Source organism: Formica exsecta, unplaced genomic scaffold (genome assembly GCF_003651465.1).
Source record: "Formica exsecta isolate Colony F162 unplaced genomic scaffold, ASM365146v1 scaffold191, whole genome shotgun sequence".
NCBI lineage: Eukaryota > Metazoa > Arthropoda > Insecta > Hymenoptera > Formicidae > Formica > Formica exsecta.
The window spans coordinates 1,624,181-1,640,827 of NW_021849211.1; the positions used below are offsets into that span (position 1 = coordinate 1,624,181).

The 16,647-nt window shown below is 36.0% G+C and overlaps 3 protein-coding genes across 5 annotated transcripts in view; 1 reads left to right on the forward strand and 2 right to left on the reverse strand.

Moving 5' to 3' along the window:
- The first annotated feature begins 127 nt into the window (after positions 1 to 127).
- On the forward strand, positions 128 to 6,940 carry LOC115233869 (SRSF protein kinase 3-like). Of its 3 annotated transcripts, none has more exons than XM_029804486.1 (7): positions 129 to 234; positions 359 to 1,384; positions 1,953 to 2,166; positions 2,246 to 2,561; positions 2,692 to 3,270; positions 3,355 to 3,652; positions 3,758 to 6,940. In XM_029804486.1, the coding sequence occupies exons 2-7, from the start codon at positions 1,161 to 1,163 to the stop codon at positions 4,047 to 4,049; spliced, it is 1,923 nt and encodes a 640-aa protein (XP_029660346.1). In that variant the 5' UTR covers positions 129 to 234; positions 359 to 1,160; the 3' UTR covers positions 4,050 to 6,940. The 3 variants fall into 3 exon arrangements, with proteins under 3 accessions (XP_029660345.1, XP_029660346.1, XP_029660347.1); XM_029804487.1 differs by having other exon boundaries at positions 1,971 to 2,166; XM_029804485.1 differs by having other exon boundaries at positions 128 to 234; positions 2,692 to 3,652.
- A 3,024-nt stretch (positions 6,941 to 9,964) lies between these two features.
- On the reverse strand, positions 9,965 to 14,709 carry LOC115233868 (sodium/hydrogen exchanger 8). The gene is made up of 5 exons (XM_029804484.1): positions 13,170 to 14,709; positions 12,914 to 13,083; positions 12,463 to 12,834; positions 12,040 to 12,371; positions 9,965 to 11,184 (listed from the first exon to the last, which is right to left on the reverse strand). The coding sequence occupies exons 1-5, from the start codon at positions 14,464 to 14,466 to the stop codon at positions 11,160 to 11,162; spliced, it is 2,196 nt and encodes a 731-aa protein (XP_029660344.1). The 5' UTR covers positions 14,467 to 14,709; the 3' UTR covers positions 9,965 to 11,159.
- Positions 14,710 to 14,849: 140 nt separating this feature from the next.
- Positions 14,850 to 16,647, reverse strand: part of LOC115233872 (2-(3-amino-3-carboxypropyl)histidine synthase subunit 2) — a 3,387-nt gene continuing 1,589 nt past the window's right edge. Inside the window, exons 2-5 of the mRNA XM_029804488.1 lie at positions 16,193 to 16,526; positions 15,619 to 16,100; positions 15,236 to 15,527; positions 14,850 to 15,049 (exon numbers count right to left, since the gene is read on the reverse strand). Of these exons, the coding sequence (XP_029660348.1) occupies positions 14,880 to 15,049; positions 15,236 to 15,527; positions 15,619 to 16,100; positions 16,193 to 16,526 (1,278 nt within the window). The 3' untranslated portion in view covers positions 14,850 to 14,879. The remainder of the gene's footprint in view (positions 15,050 to 15,235; positions 15,528 to 15,618; positions 16,101 to 16,192; positions 16,527 to 16,647) is intronic.

Genomic DNA, 16,647 nt, shown 5'->3' on the forward strand with positions numbered 1-16,647 from the left:
TCTTTATTTTTAGTAATTATAAAGTATTCGTGCGCGTATCTCGTTTCATAATTCTACCACGTTCGATATTAACTGTATATATATGTACATGTTATTAATCCAATAATTATTCTCAAAGGCGCTGTTCGAATCATCGAAGCGCGCAATCGCTGTGTGACGATGCAGAGCAACGCACGTCATCATCGCGTCTTGCCAAAAAGAGGAACGAGAACGTATACATACGAGGGGGATAAGGTATAGGACAATATTTTTTTTTATCTCTACGCGATATACACAGACACACATATATATCAAAAGATAAATATGTAAAATTGGCAAAAAAATAATAATAAATTATTGCGTGTCTTTCAAATTTGAGGTCTGTCTGCTGCCACGGTGCGGAGATGAGCGTAATCGTGATCGAGCGCGGTGATGGCGATGCCGGCGGTTGCTAACTAAAAATTGCAGGTGAAGTGAAAATTTGCAAGCGGCGTGGAAAGGAGGAGAGCGGCTCATTGTCAGTCGTCGCATTTAGTCGTATTCGCGTATACGGCGTGTAACGTGTAAGAAGCAAGGCAGCGCGTGCGAGGAGCGATATATAAGCGGAACTATCGGCGACAGTCGGTGGCGAGAAGGCGGCGCGACGACGGCGACGGTGGCGGTGCACGACGAGCATCGCGCGGCGTCGACGACCTGCCAGGGAACACGACGACACCTGCTCATCTCGGCGAACGGGAGGCGGTACGGTGGATACGCGCGTACCTACGTACGTACATATGCACGAATGCGAATGGACGTACATACGTACAGCGACGGCCATACTCAAACAACGGCCGAACGGAGTGCGCGGCGCGAGAGATGAAGTGATAATAGAGTCGAATCCGCGAGAGTAAAGAGATCTCTCGCGCGATTGTCGCGCGCGAAGCTACGTGAGACGGAGAAGAGACGAGGGAGACAAGCTGAAAGCTTGGTCGAATCGAGTGGGCGCGAGTATACCGCGATATATCGGTGCGCGAGAGCAGCAGCAGCAGCAGCAGTAGCAGCAACGAGAAGAACACGAAGGAGCGGCCGGAACGAGCGGAAGTGCGGGCCGTGCGTGCCTGCGTGCGAAAAGGCATAGGGAAAGGGGGTTGCAGCGAGAGAGCGGGAGGCCTGAACGGGGATCCAGTTACTCCGGCGAGATGAGCGCCAAGACGGACGTGAACAGGCGAGTCTTGGCGATCCAGGCGAAGAAGAAGCGGCACAAGCCCAGCAAGCGCAAGGGCAAGGCCAATTCCCAGGGTGATCAGGACGCGCAGAGCTCCAAGGGACCGCGTAGCGGCCAAGAAGCGGCTGCCGCTACCGTCTTCGAGTATTCCGATAGCAGCCGCATGATGCGCGTCCTCACCGGCGACAACGGGACCAGGTAACCCAGATACGATTCGATTGGAACAGCCGGCATCAAAGATGCGTCCGGATTTCTTACGTTACGCACTAGCCGTAATGTTGCGAACGATGACACGTTACGATTACGCACACGCACTTTAACGTATCGCAAATCCGGACGCATGTTAACGTCAGATGACAGTTCGTCGTTGAATCTCCTCGTTAACAATCGCGTTCAAACTTTTGTCTTAATTTGTTTCCTCGTGGTTGTTTCAAACATCTTTGTTACAGGGATTTTAAAGGTTTTCATGCTTTTTATGTATATATTTGTAATCGACATTTTTTATGATTAACAATAATTAATGTAACGTACAATGTAAGATAATTAAGCACAATTATCTCTGCAGCAATTATGAACAGTAATATAAATGATTATTTGTAATCTATGACGATTACGTATAATCTTATTACATGTAACATGTAACTGCTTTCTTGCTTTTTCAAATTGGGTTCCTAATTTTGTTGTGTTGTGAAAAGTTAGTTGTTACAAACATGGTGTTGGTTACATGTTACTTAGTGTTTATGATATATCAATACATTTGTCGTAGACCGGAACCGTGTCATAGTTCTAGCAATGAAACAATAGAAGACGATGACGAAGTGTTCAGTAGCGAAGACGAGGAGCAAGAGGACAGCAGTGACTATTGTAAAGGCGGTTACCATCCTGTGAAGATAGGAGATCTCTTTCTAAATCGATATCACGTCACTCGTAAGCTCGGATGGGGTCACTTCTCCACCGTATGGCTCTGCTGGGATTTACAGGTATAATAATGAATTTGATAATGAGCTTTTTTACACCTGCATAAAATACACGAGATGTCTTGAAACTGATTCTATACAGGATAAGCGTTTTGTGGCGCTTAAAATTGTGAAATCCGCATCCCATTTTACTGAGACTGCATTGGATGAAATTAAATTATTAAAAGATGTGCGCGATACAGATCCCGTCGATCCTAAGCGCAATAAGACCGTCCAGTTGCTCAATGACTTCAAGATCAGCGGCATAAATGGTCTGCATGTTTGCATGGTATTTGAAGTGCTTGGACATAATCTTCTTAAATTGATTATCAAGTCAAACTATAGAGGAATTCCAAGAAATAACGTTAAACGCATCATCAGACAAGTTCTCGAAGGTCTCGACTATCTTCATAATAAATGTAAGATTATGTTTAAATCACATTGAAATTGTATATATTTAGCTAACTTTTTGAAATGAAAAAAATATGCTGTAACTGCAATTTATAAGATAAATTTACCATTATATATAGTATGTTGAATTTTTTTCAGGTAAGATTATTCATACAGACATTAAACCCGAAAATGTTCTTGTATGTGTCGATGAGATCTATATACGAAAATTAGCTTGCGAAGCGACAGAACTGCATTCTATGGGAGCAAAGTTGCCAGTGTCTCTAATTTCCACCGCGCCGAAGGAATTTCAAGAACCTATACCAAATTCTAAAATGTCCAAGAACAAGAAGAAAAAATTAAAGAAGAAAGCCAAGCGCCAGAACGAGCTTTTGAAGAAACAGATGGAGCAAATCGAGGAATTAGAGGAGCAAAGTAAACTCGCGAATAGCATAAGAGAGAACGGGGAGGTTGAGACGAATAGCCTAGATCAGGATCTTAATACAGAAAGCATAGAAGATAATACGGAGAGCAAAGGTTCACCCGATATTTCGGAACCGTCCGCGCCTTCCTTACACATGAATGGAGTAGATGGTTTAGCGGGCGGCGAGAAGATACAGAATCCATCGCCCGAACAATCCGAGAAGATGGACAACATGACTCTATGCGACGTAGAAAAAAGTTGCGGCGAAGGTGTATTACCACCCGACGCTGAGGACACTGACGAATGTAGCGAAGGTAGGTGTCACGTCGAGCGAAGACGCATCTATCTTTGTTTCTTACTGCACAATTTTGTTTGTTATCCATCATCTTACTTTGTAGGTCGTAGATCATTTAATCCACCGGAAAGTAAGCAATTGAAACGGGCATTCGTGTCGCCCTTGGATCCCGCCATAATGGAGTGCGAGGTCGATGTGAAGATAGCGGATCTCGGAAATGCATGCTGGGTTCATAAGAAATTCACAGATGACATTCAAACTCGTCAGTACAGGTCGCTCGAGGTTCTATTAGGTTCCGGATACGATACCTCTGCTGATATATGGTCTACCGCTTGCATGGCGTTCGAATTGGCGACTGGTGATTATCTTTTTGAACCGCACAGTGGTAAAGATTACTGCAGGTAACGATTGCAAGATTCATATATAGCAGTTAATGCAGTTATATAAACTTACTAAAAATCATTCTTTCACATTATTTTAAATCGAATCGATTATTAACATTTCAGAGATGAAGATCATTTGGCCCATATAATCGAGTTGTTAGGAGAAATACCGAGACGTATCGCTCTTTCGGGAAAGAACTCAAAGATATACTTTAACAAAAAGGGTGAATTGAAGCATATTACCGGGTTGAAACCGTGGGGCCTGTACGAAGTGTTGACGGAGAAATATGATTGGACGCCAAGCGAAGCGCGTGAGTTCGCAGAGTTCCTAACACCGATGCTCGAATTTAATCCGAGCATGCGAGCTACTGCAGCCGAGTGCCTGAAGCATCCATGGCTGCAAATCAAAAAGTGATCGCGTTTTTTATTATTTTATCTGTAATATCCTCCCCCTTCCTCCCCTCCCCAATTCTCACCCCAGTCTTACCGCCCAGTTATCGCGATTGTAAATCGAGAGTGTGATAGGAAGCCGAAAATACCTGCAAATGTTGGGTGCGCTACTTCGCGTACTGAAAATTGTAATTCCGCGAGCTAATTTGCATACGAAGAGCAAGTGCATCGTTTCAAGAGCACACATACACAAACACATACATACACACATTAGAAAACTGTTTGATATATGAATTATGGGAACGAATTGTATCATATGTTGTTATATTAATCATACGAGTGTGTCTCCGCGTGAGGAATGCTACGAAACCGAAAATGTTTCAAGAAGATTGTTATATATCCTTTACAAAATGGTGATTTGACAATATCGCGAAAGTCGCCTCAAAGAAACTTTTCGAACGTAACGAGCGAAGTGTCGCAAAATCCGGAAATCGTTCAAGAAGATCTTGCAACATTCCGCTGATTTCCATATATAAACGGCCGCGCACGTGCTTCCTAATATAACACTCTCAACATCGGCTGATTATGTGTAATTGCACACTTGTTAAATCGTGTTTTTAATTAGTGATGAGAAAACTTAAATTAAAAAAAATTTTATAGTAATATATATATATATATATATATATTATTTCTCGTATTCTCGTATCGCATTCTTCATATTCGTCATTTAATTTATCTATTGAATATTCCAAGAGTCGTGGGATCTACTCATAATGCACTGTGAAAGGGACTATTGGCGGACTCGGTAACGTGTTTGGTTTAAAATTAGGACTCATTACCTTGACTCAGTTATCTGTATATACTTTTATATATTGCACACATCGGTCGTTGTAAATTCTTGCCAACAAACTTGTCGAGAAATCGCAACAGGACAGAAACAGCTATTTAATTAATATTTTACGTCTACCTCAATATACGTGAATCGGATAGAAATACTCGTAAACATAGATGCGCATGCACCAAGGGACTGTATGCACGTATAAATTGAAATAGATTGATTTGTATATTGTAGATAATTAAGAGTTGGTCGCTAGATTCTTGGGATATTATAATTAACTTGGGCGCTAACTGGAATAAGACAATATGTATGCACTCAATTCGATGACACGTTTTCAAATCGTTTAATTTGTGAAATTCGTATTTAAAATTCAATATATATTGAAGAATATTACTTTTATTTATCGACATTGTGTGAAAATAAAAAACTAAATTTTATTAGCAATAAGCATCGATACAGAGAGAGCTGTGTATCATATATACATATATATGCTTTTGCAATTACATAGATAAGAAATAATGTGAAAAACATACTTACTGTAAGCACAGCTTACATATATGTGGCAATAAAATTAACGTCATTATATATATATATATATAGTATGCTATTTACACATGAAAAAAAAATGCAATTTGTCTTGTTCCATCGTGCCCTGTAATAACGGTACATATTTCTAATAAACATTTCTGTTATAAACTTGTTTATGTCGCTCCAATGCGAACACCATATACATAATGTACAACTACGAAAAGAGAGTATCTATATCGCGGATAAGGTTTCGGTGAACACATAATGAACCATCGGAAGTAAGTAATGTTGATTTTCGTGCGAACCCCCTTATATCGTGAACACTGACTGACTACTGAAGCTCTCTGCCGATAATAATTGTCTTCTATTTTATAAACGAGAAAGCGAAGCAGTACGTTCCACTGGATCCTCTGGACATGGCGCATACTTTCTTATGTCAACGAATTTAATTCATGCTTCCCGCAGAATGTTCTGTTTCGCTTCGTCTGCCAGTCTAAGATCATTTCATAGAAAAAAAACAATCTCTCGAACTTTATGTATGGAGATGCGTGCGTATGTGGAAATCGTCACGATGTATAAATATTTTGTCACTCTCACTGCAGTTATATACCTTTTCCCGGGTAAAAGAGGAAAATACTCCCGTGAAAATACATTATAATCTATTTTTTAACATTATGCATTTTTTATTTATTTTTATTATTTTTTATTAGCACACAATGTCTCTTTATTACGCGGATATACGAAATCATGTAAAAAAAGGGGCGCAGCGCTTTTAATTTTAATTTATTAAAAATTAACGTATATTCTTATAAAATATGTTTACTGATTTCTATTACATTCTTGGATTCGGCCGCTTGGGAATTACTTAATTTAACAAGATCGTATTTTGCGATTTTGAGAAAAATTAAAAAATAGGCACCTATGATATCTTAAAATTTACAATATACATCTACGGGTGTACGATATACGCGAAAGACTTTATCAGAAAGTGCCTCTTCTACCCGCGTTATAATTAATATCGAATATAGAACGATGCGTTTATATTGCAGTTTTATTCCGGCAATGCAAATTTGATGCATTTTAGTTTGTAACATATTTATTATCCCCTCCGCAATTTTCGTGCAATTGCATGACTCGTCAATCTCATGTGATCTTCGATGACGGTAATCGTGACGAATCTGTACATAGTTAAAATTTTAGCGGATAATATTCAAAATATACGGTCAGTGTGAAATTTGTTGTTCTAAGGACAAGGAAGAAGGCAGCGATCACGACGACTTAATAATTATTTCTTTTTTGTTAATATTGCTCGTTAATAGAGAAACGCTTTTAATCAAATTAATATTGAGCTCTTCCGCGATTCCACTATATTCTCTTCGGCTCCCTTAATGTCATTCATAAAATTTTGCGGTAGTCCTCTAAAAAAGCTATAGAGACCTATCAAAATTCAAAGATTCGTTCGTGTCGTTGAGGATAATCTGAAACTCATATAATTTTAACGAACTCAAATAGCATTGAATTTTTTTAGTAAAATTGATATATATATATATATACATTGTCTAGACTATTAGATGAATCAGTATAGGTATCGAAATCGCGCCGACCGTCGTTAGAATCAATCGAAGCTCAATAATACTGTTGTACGTGCGTCATCGCATTTGGAGATCGTTCATACTGATCATAGATAAGTTTTATCACATATTAATATATCATATGTATTATACATATATATATTAATATTTCTAGTGCTCTATAAATATAAATAGATATATACATAAAAACATGAATTTATTAAAAACGATAACTTACGTAGGTAGGTGTGACTCGCTGCTTGGCGTTAGGATATATATAGTTAGGAGAAAATTAACAAACAATAAGCAAACTGTGTATAGCTCTTGATGTACAAGATATTCCCTCCCTTTTATTCCTCTTCCGACTCTTTTCCGAGTACATAATTTTATTTGTGCGAAGTAGATAGAAGAAAAGAATAGAAGAAATGAAAGACAAACAACCCTTCGAAGCGCTCCGTTTCTTTTTTTTTTTTGCGATAAACAGATTTCTCGCGCATAATATATACAAATATATATATATAAATATATATATTTATATATATAAATGTAAGATTCATGGATATGGATGATTAGGGATGGTCGGATGAAAGGGGAAATGGTACATAAAATATACAGGGACCCAATATTGAAATTTACCAAGGACTCATGTTTCAATCGGTAGATTCTAAATGTTATTTCGAGCGAAACAGATTCGTTGAATCGGGTATATTAATCGCACAGTGAAAATTTCGAGAATGTTATATGTACGATATACCAATATTTATGAATTATAATATTTTGGGATTAGAGCGACCAATATTATACTCTCATTCGGCTAAGAAATGCACATTTTGCACGAGGATCGCGAAAATCAAATAACTCAAAATTATGTGCATTTGTAAAATAAGTTTCTTGACATTTCCTTTCTTTTGTAGTCGCAAGCTTCGATGCCAATATCGATTGCTATTCTGTTTAAAAAACGATTGATAATACGTTATCTGACGCTAAACGCACAGCGAAACTCCATTGCGTGAGTCGTTCCTAATTAATAATCATTACTGAATCGTTGTGGAAACCTGTCTCTGTTCAATCCTTGTGGACGAGTATCGGTAGTACACAACGTTAAAGTGCGAATCGAGTATGCGAGGAATGTGGCCTTGATCGAGGAGCAAAAAATTACGTCGACGTAAAAGTTACGTGCGCTTTGTCGAAAAATAGATATTGTGCGATCTCCTCTTTTAATCTTAAGAAATTGGTTTTGCCGGGGATGCTATGAAAGAAAAAGAATGAGAGAGAAAGAGAGAGAGAGAACGGCAAGAGCGAAAACCATTCGATATTCGACGAGAGAAAATAAAAGAAAAAAGAAAAGCTTTGCTATCAAACACCAAGTTTTATTATATGTAAGTCGCAACGCGCGCGAGATACTGTAAATATTGCGAGATAAACCTGGCGCGGGGTTTTGCACATTTTTAGAAGAGCGTTCGCGTGTTAGGAGTCTATGGTGATTGAATCGCGCGGAGGGGAGACGGAGACCCTTCCGAGTGGATCTCTCACAACGTAAAATGTACAGCGATTATATATCGGAATATAATGGATCACAGAAAAACGCGCATTGTGAGTTAAGCGAGAGAAAGGGACGTGCTATAAGTCGGCATACGATAATATTATTATTATCTCACTGATTGGTACATAGTCATACTGGTCTTGTAGCGTTTATAGAGAGTCATTTAACTCTGCATGCTTAACCAATTTTGTGCTCGCCGGTAAGTCCGTGAGGACCCTCCCCCGCGACGGACACTTTAATAAGGGTGTAAAACTATCGATATAGAGGCGCGTGTAGGCGCTTGCGATATGTGACGATCATCTTTAGAAGTCCATCGAGCCGAAACGGGACATGCAAGTTAATAACGGACTAAACACCTGGCTGTTACGAGAAAAACGACTGGAGCATCGGGACAAGGAAAGCAAGGAAAGCAAAGAAAGCAGGGCGTTTTACTGTGCACACTCCTCTCCTAGATAATATCCCAGATTAGCGCGATAAAAATATGCCCTTTGTCACTGTTGGCTGGGCGATCGAATCGCGAGAGGAGGACCGGAGAGATGAAGCTCACTTGATTGATCAATTAATTCGCCTGGCCGCGTCGCACTAGTTGCATATGTTTGTAAGATGCGAAAGAATAGGAGGCATCATTCGTGCACGTGTCGTTAAATTTTCTATAATCAAAAAAGGCGAATTAATTTTAAAAAATTTTAATTATTCTCGATTTGGCAGAAAGAAAGAATTGAGACATCTTAAAACGAGTTTCTTTCTAATTCGGTATTTATAGTTACATCAAACGATTCGATTTTAAAAGTTGAAAAATTAATGAAAAAAATTATTTTGTATTACTTTCGACTTTATTTTTGTATAAGAAAGTATATGTATTTTATTTCCTATTTACAATTTTGTACAAATTATAGCAAATTTTTATTGATCTGTTATAATTAACTAGAAAATTTCTCTGAAAGAGAGAATTAAAAAGAAAGCTTTTAATTATAAAAAATATTTAAAAATGCATTAAACCGCTTTTATCTTTTTTCGTGTCCGAGCGTATCGTAGTACCATGAAGATCAGGCTCTTCTCGAGATATCTAAATGAATTAGGATGCTGCAGAAAAGGAAGTTTAAGAGAGAACACATACACACACAACACACATCGAATAACTATTATAGTTGCTGATCTATTGTCTCGTACTCCAGTCGCTCGATGTACGATCATATACGAGGCGTTAAGAATTCTAGAATATAATAAAATAGCGATAACGAATCGAACGAATAAATGGATTTGATGTTTAGACGCTGCCTCCGTTATGTGCCCTGCCGCAAAGAGTAAATTAACACAGACAACCATGTACACCCACCTCCCGAGAGAGATTGATATATATATGAGAAATAAATTCGCAACAAAATAAATTGTTCTCTTTTCACTCATTATCCATTGTCTGAGGAAGAGAAAAAGTAGCAGGCTGAAATCAATCAAGAGAATTATATAGATTTTCTTTTTATTATGTATATCACAAAATTATATCACCTTTATTATCCCTGAATGAGATTATACAGTCATCATAAAGGGCAGGGTACAATGTGTTTACATATTTCCAAATATGTTTTATATTAAATATCGAACGAGAAAAAAAGTGAAAATACTTTATAGAATTCGTCGCGTGTATAACTGTTAATATTTCTCCGTTTCTATCATCAGGCTGTGTATATTACCTGCCGAATGCAATATCAATTACAAATTTTATTCCGTTTTACAGTAGAGTACAGTTCGTAATAAAATTTATTTTTCGCCAGCTGATTTCTAACTACGAAACTTGTATAATGGGTTAATGTTCGGCCTCGAGAAAGCAAGATAAGATATTCACCGTATATTCACCTACGAATGATATGATAACGAAACATATACGCTCGCAAGTGTTTACGACAAATAATATACATATTTTTTCGCAACAATACCATCACAGGTAATTAATAACTAGAAAACAGATCTTTTTTTAATTTTAATTTATGATTTACTCATTATATTCATGTATTTGTTCAATCATCATAATTTTAAATTACTTTAACGCTATTCGTATTTAAACGTATTTGGCAAGTCCAAACGTGTAATTAATTTTACATTGTTCAAATATTATTATAGAATAATTAATAAAAAGGCATTTTTCTTTATAGCATAAATATATAATTTAACAATTCTGTGAGAATAATAATAATAACTAGATGTTATAAATTATCTGAATCAATTTACTAAATACTATTGCTAATTTTTTTTACCAAGTTTGTTTAAATAACTTATGACTTATTAAAATCACAATGGTTTCAATTAATATATCAAATAAATCAAATAATAGTAGATATAATACAATATTAGACTATCATTATATATATTCCTGCGACAGATTTTTTTTTCGTTGTATTTTTACTGAATATCATAATTTATTATGATTAAAAATAAAATTTAAATATTGCACATAACAAGATTAACAAGTGAAGAACAATTGGTTATTTGTATATATCTCTATATGTACAACAAAAATATCAGATTGTGTAAATAATATTTTCTCTCATTCATACTCAACAAATATATATTACATAATTAAAAAATTATGAAATAAAATTAATACAGATAAAAGGTAAGTAAACATAATCCGTAACATTAGTGAGAACAAGTTGGACTTTAATCAGACCAATCCTCCTCAGTTCTGTAAATTAATAGTATTTCTGTTAATATTTTAAGAGCTTCCTGAAATCAATTTACTATCCATTACCATCACCAAGCTGCTTTGAATAAAGCAAGCATATTGGACAATACTGTAAATGCTGTTTGCTATAATAAGCAGCAATATATAATGATTGTTATTATTATTATTATTATATAGATGCCTATAAAGATTAGATAAAAAGAAACAAATAACAAAAATGGTAAAGGAGAGTTATTAACGTCTTAAAAGAATTGCACTCATATATCGTAATTGTATAGAAATTGTGCAAATGACAATATTTAGTAACTCTTTTACTCATTTTCTTTTTCCACTCTTGTTCATTTAATCTCTCCACCCACAAACCATAGAAAAAATTGTAGCAAATTATATGGAATATATAAATGTAAGATTTTGTATTGTAAAATTTCATAATATAGAAATATATCAATGCAGCAGATTAGTAAAACGTGAACAAGTTAATATTAAACCTATTTTAGATGATCTACAATTTGTGATAGAATTCAAGAAATTTATCTATCATTTTAAGTGCTGCATATTCTAATATGTGTGTTTATCCTGATATGTTTGTTGTATTCATGTATATTTCATTTCTTCAAATATGTTGTTTGTATGTTACAATATATAAAATTATAAATTCTGTCAATATTTGATCAATTATAGATCATCTAAAGTAAGCTTTACCCACAAACAGCGAATTAAGATCAAAAAGATATTCTAAATAGGTATATGTATGTATCTACACCATTTACAAACAATATATTTAAAAGCATGTAATTCAGCACACTTAAAAACACACATCACACACATAAAATAAATTAAATACTTAATATAGACCCGTGTCTAGGACGCCCGTTCTTCTCTTTTCCGTGTGATTGCTCCTTGGCCGTTTTACTAATGTTCAGGTTTAATTGGGCAGTCGATGCCGTAGTTGCCTCTTCGTCCGATTCTATTGGACTGATTCTGATAGCTTGGTACCATTGATTCGTCAAATCTGTCATCTGTGATTTGCAGTCTTTTAGCTCCTGTTGCGTAAATCGCCTTGTGAAGAATGGAATGAAAAATTTTAAATCCCATCTTGCAAAACCACGAATCCGTGATTGTAAGAAAGACACTTCCATTTCCTCCTCTGTGAGTTCCGACAAATATTCGGAATCTATAGTTTGTCCCTAAAAAAAATATATATATATTATTGTAAAACATTGATTTATATGAAAAAGTTTTATAATATAATTATTTGTACAACTTTTTTTTAATTACCCATTCTCTGGTTTTACTCAATGAAACTTCCTTATCCTTCTTCTTTCTCCTACTATTGCTCTTCTGTTTCTTTTCTGCCCTTAAGAATTTTAACAGAGGCATAGTAGAACCGCCGAATATTAAGGTCGTAAACAATACGATTATAAGTGTCGTTGTTATAATAACATGGCGCGTTTCATCACTGAAATCTAAATGAAGCGATAGTGCGTATGATATAGCACCGCGCAGGCCGCTAAACCACATGATAAACATCATTTTCTTTGTGATTTGATGCTCGCGGAAACGATTAACAAGTAAGGCCAATGGAAATATGTTGGCAGCTCTTCCAATCAGACACAAGATTAAGGACCAAACGACTAATGCTGGCTCAAACTGTCAAGAAAAGAAAAGATTTAAACAAAAAATTTAAAGACTTAATTGTACAATAAGCATACACATATGATGTATTTACCCTATGTCTAAAACTAAACAATGCTAATCCTAAGTATGCAAAAACACAAGTCTCAGCTATAAAGGCTAGTGTTCGCATAGTTTGTTGCATTGTAATCTGCGTAACAGTTGATAAGTTAAAATGTGTATAGTGTGACATGACTATTCCGTTGAATAGAATTGCCATAATTCCTGTAATAATAATACATTATAAAGCAAATAAGCAATAATAATTGTACAATAAAGAAGTTTATTGTATTTAAAAAATAAATGTTTACCTGACAATTGTATGCCTTCTGCTAAAACATATGGGGCATACGTAAATACTAACATTATGCCAAACTCTAAAGATGGATTCTTCCTGAGATCTACATGCTTTAACAGTAATGCACTTATTAAAGCAAAAACAACGCCAATTCCGGCTGATGCAAAGAACATGAGGCAAAATCGATTCAAGCCAAGTATTATAGCTTTACTGGTCGTTGTCGCATTGTTGGACTCCAAGACAGAAGTTGTCAATACAATGGAAATAGCGTCATTCAAAATCGATTCTCCAAAGACCAACATATTCAAGACTGGATCGACATCAAGAGCATGAAAAATTGCAACCGTTGCGACAGGATCCACCGCCGATATCAGTGATCCAAATGCAAAACTCTCGACGAAACTGAGCTTGTACGCTACTTGCGCCAGACCTAGCAAATATATTCCGGCGCCGATGACAAACGCAGAGATAGCCGTTCCAAAAATGGCAAATACTAAAATACTGCCAATGTTTTGGAAAAAATTTCCCTTATGCAGATTGTATCCCGATTCGAATATAATGGGCGGAAGTAGAACCAGGAAAAACGCGGTCGGCGAAAAAGCCTCCTCTTTTCTCCAGTTGGCTATATTCTGATGCGACATGAGATTTATGATCATGCCAATCGCAGCTCCCAAGAAGACGATCACTACTGATTCAGGAAGGTACTTGAAATTAGTTTGCAGCATCAGGTGTATCAATAATATTCCTAGTGCTAAGACACACAATACGAAGAATATGGACATCGAGCTGTTATGCTCCTCCTCAGCAGAACCCTTATCAGGAAGAACCGGTTCCGCCGGGGCAACTGTGGTTGTGCTAGTGTTCGTTGTGTTGACGGCATCTGGACTCTGCGATGATATGGAGATAAACGTTGCATTCTTATCATTGACAGAACTTGGCGATATCGTGCCGATCTTCTCAGTTGTTCCATCGTTGATAACATTGGTGTTTACAGTTGAATTAACAGATGTGACAGGAGGTTTTACAGTGGAGATTGAACTAACGTTATGACTACCGACGTTTGTACTGTTCGTGATTCGCGTTGTACTAGACAAATCTGCCGAAATACCGACATTTGTCGTGACATTTAAGGTATTCGGACTGTTTGTCACCGCGAGCGTAGTCTTGCTATCGGTGACATTCTCATTTTTGAGGTTAATCGTCTCGATCCCATGGGATACATGTCGCGAAATGTTACACAGTAATAAGATCCCGACGATGAGGCTCCACTTGCGCAACAATACGAAATGTACTTGAAACGCTCGCATCATCTTTCAACGACGAGGCATTATTTTGCAGATAGCAGAAGTCAAACACGCAGTTTTTCTTTTTCGTCGTACGAATATTTTGCTAGAGCTCGGTCACGTGACGGCATGACATCGCGAGAATTGACATTTGACTAGTGGATTAGAATGTCGGACAGTTCGAAAATAGGTGCACTCATTTGACGTAACAAATACGTGGAGAAACGCTTGGCTGACCAATCAGGTTAAAGAAATTTTTGTCCCTTTTATTTTGATTGGTCAGTCAAACTTTGGTAACATTAAACGAAACACGCTCGAAATTCATCGATTTATGTGAGTCAGCCTGTATGAGTGAGAAAATTCCTCAGAATTTTTTATTAAATTTCGAATTAAAAATATTTTTTAGCGTATTTTTAGAAATATTATATTTATTATTATATTTATATATTATGTTTATCTACTTTTAAAGATTCATTGGTATACTCCCATGCTAAACCCGTGCGACCGATTTCTGCTGGTTGCACAAGATCTTCACCTAATCTTTGTTCAACACCCTTCCAGGATCTCTCTTGTAGATATTGAGCTCCAGCCTTACCAATAGCAATAGTACCTGATGAAAGAATTGTTATGCTAATCATTGTAATGTAGCTATAAAATTACTTAAAGTTGTTGAACTACTTGCACAAAAATACGAAAATGTAAATAAATTGTAAAAAAAAAGATGATTTTAGAGAATCGCAGTTCTTTTTAGTGTTTTAGGTTTTTAAATAAATTTCAATAAACCGGATATATCTACCTGATGAACGAATTGTCAGAGCATTCATTTGATCTGTACACGAAGTATCATCCTCACAGTTTCTAACACTGCTATTAATAAGGGAAATGTCTGAATCAGTTGATGGCTTAAAATTGACATAATGAGAACCACCAGGCAATATCTGCCGAAAGTCCATAAAATATTGTAGGCAAAACTCCCTTGCAGTATTAAATGCCAATTCAACTTCGTACGGCGTAACCATAGGCTTTAAAAAATCTCTTGAGTCAAATACTTCGTTCTCTGGGCAAGCTATTACAACAAAAGCGTCAATCTGTAATAAAAATAAAAAATATATTAATATAATTGTATACAAAAAAGCCAAGTCATATATCTCTTTCACTGTATCATATAGCTTGACATACCTCTGGAAAATTTGCAAGTTTAGCAGGATTAATTTTTCCTACGTTAAGAATATATGATTTCTTATTTTTTTGCTTAAGAATCTTTTTCACTGTGTTTATAGCTGTCAGATATTCTTTAATGCCTAATGTAGCCACTACAATTCCCACAACTTTGGCATCCTTCAACTTCTCTATTAAAAATCTTCTTCGTTTTAGCCAGGGTGTGTTCAGTGCTTCAAATTCATGAATTTTACTATTTGCAAAGGAATACCATCTTTTAACAGGTATACTCATTGCTAATATCGAAAATGTTTTTCCTTCCTCTCCCAAAAAAAACCCCTCGTAATCCTGTATGTTATATCCATTTTCTAATGTATAGTTTCTGCCTAAGACAGTTGAGGCACTGGTTGTTTTTGTATCAGTATATTCCACGTTTGATATACAATTTAATTCAGACAAAATTAAATGTTTGTATATAGGTTTCAATATATCATATACATGCTCTGTAAAATTAATACATACAATGTGTATTATATCTCTATTAACTACACACAAGAATAGTTCCCTTTTTTTTTTAAATATCTAGAATATTTACCAATTTTATGCGCGTATGCCACATCGTAGAAGAATAAAATTTTCTTTGAGGGATCTGAGAAGACTCGTTTAAATTCATTACAGAATTCTATTGTATCAAACTGCTTTTTTGGCAAAATGTGTAAAACTGGTAAGCGAGCGGTAGGATTAAGGCAGGCATGTCCAAAATGTATTATACCATCTGCATTAATATGTTGTGCCGCAATTTCATCAACACAACAACTACCGCAAGTTGTATCTCCTAAGATGTATACTTTTTGCCCTATACTTCTTTCCAAATGTAGCGCAACTTCTACGGAATCTAGTAATAAACTATCTGGAAATTGTAGACATACCTGTAAGAATAAATATAGCTCCATATAAACACTTTTTAATAATGAAGTAATTTATGTTTACTCTACTGCTATTTTTAATAATAACTGTAATTGCTCATATCATATATATATATATATATAT